At 56.3% G+C, this 909-nt stretch overlaps 1 protein-coding gene across 1 annotated transcript in view; it reads left to right on the top strand.

The window, feature by feature from the left end:
- Positions 1-387, top strand: part of GDF6 (growth differentiation factor 6) — a 15460-nt gene extending 15073 nt beyond the window's left edge. Inside the window, exon 3 of the mRNA XM_029923304.1 lies at positions 4-387. Within this exon, the coding sequence (XP_029779164.1) occupies positions 4-387 (384 nt within the window). The remainder of the gene's footprint in view (positions 1-3) is intronic.
- Positions 388-909: the final 522 nt, after the last annotated feature.

The raw sequence follows: 909 nt of genomic DNA, 5'->3' as shown, positions 1-909 counted from the left end.
TCCCCCGGCCGCCGGCGGCGGCGCACGGCCTTCGCCAGCCGCCACGGCAAGCGGCATGGCAAGAAGTCGAGGCTGCGCTGCAGCAAGAAGCCCCTGCACGTGAACTTCAAGGAGCTGGGCTGGGACGACTGGATTATCGCGCCCTTGGAGTATGAGGCCTACCACTGCGAAGGCGTGTGCGACTTCCCGCTGCGCTCGCACCTGGAGCCCACCAACCACGCCATCATCCAGACGTTGATGAACTCCATGGATCCGGGCTCCACCCCGCCCAGCTGCTGCGTGCCCACCAAATTGACTCCCATCAGCATCCTGTACATCGACTCCGGCAATAACGTGGTCTACAAGCAGTACGAGGACATGGTGGTGGAGTCCTGCGGCTGCAGGTAGCGGCGCCCTGCTGCCTCGGCCCCTGACCTCAGGGGAGGCTTGACTAAAGAGAGGCGGAGGAGGAGCTGGCCTTGGAGGAGGCAGAGGGTGGGGGAACAGCCTGGACGTGCAGCCGATGGGAGAGGAGGGAGCTCAGCCTTCCCAGCACCTTCCACCTGCCAGCCCAGAGAGAGATACGGATTTTCACACCTCGCCTGGCCACCCTGGAAAAACAAGCCAAGGAGGATTTCTTTAGTTGTTTTTTTTTTTTTTTTCTTTATTACTGTGGCTTTGGATTTCCTTGTGTGTCTCACAGGTTTTGATAGGAGGTGGGGGGCGGGGAGACGCATACCTGTTTCTCATCCGCTCCCAGGATTGATAATTTTATAGCTTAAGAAGAGAAACAGTGTGGGAAGAAAAATCACCTTTGACCACATCTTGGTGTGATTGTTTTCTACCCCTGTAAAGAAGGTGGGTTTGTTTTTTTTTTTCCTGGCCATGTCATAGCCTATGCCTTGTGACCTCTTAAGCAGAGAGTGTTCA

The sequence above is a fragment of the Suricata suricatta genome, chromosome 15 (genome assembly GCF_006229205.1).
Source record: "Suricata suricatta isolate VVHF042 chromosome 15, meerkat_22Aug2017_6uvM2_HiC, whole genome shotgun sequence".
Taxonomy (NCBI): domain Eukaryota; kingdom Metazoa; phylum Chordata; class Mammalia; order Carnivora; family Herpestidae; genus Suricata; species Suricata suricatta.
This window is presented reverse-complemented; position numbering and strand designations above follow the sequence as displayed.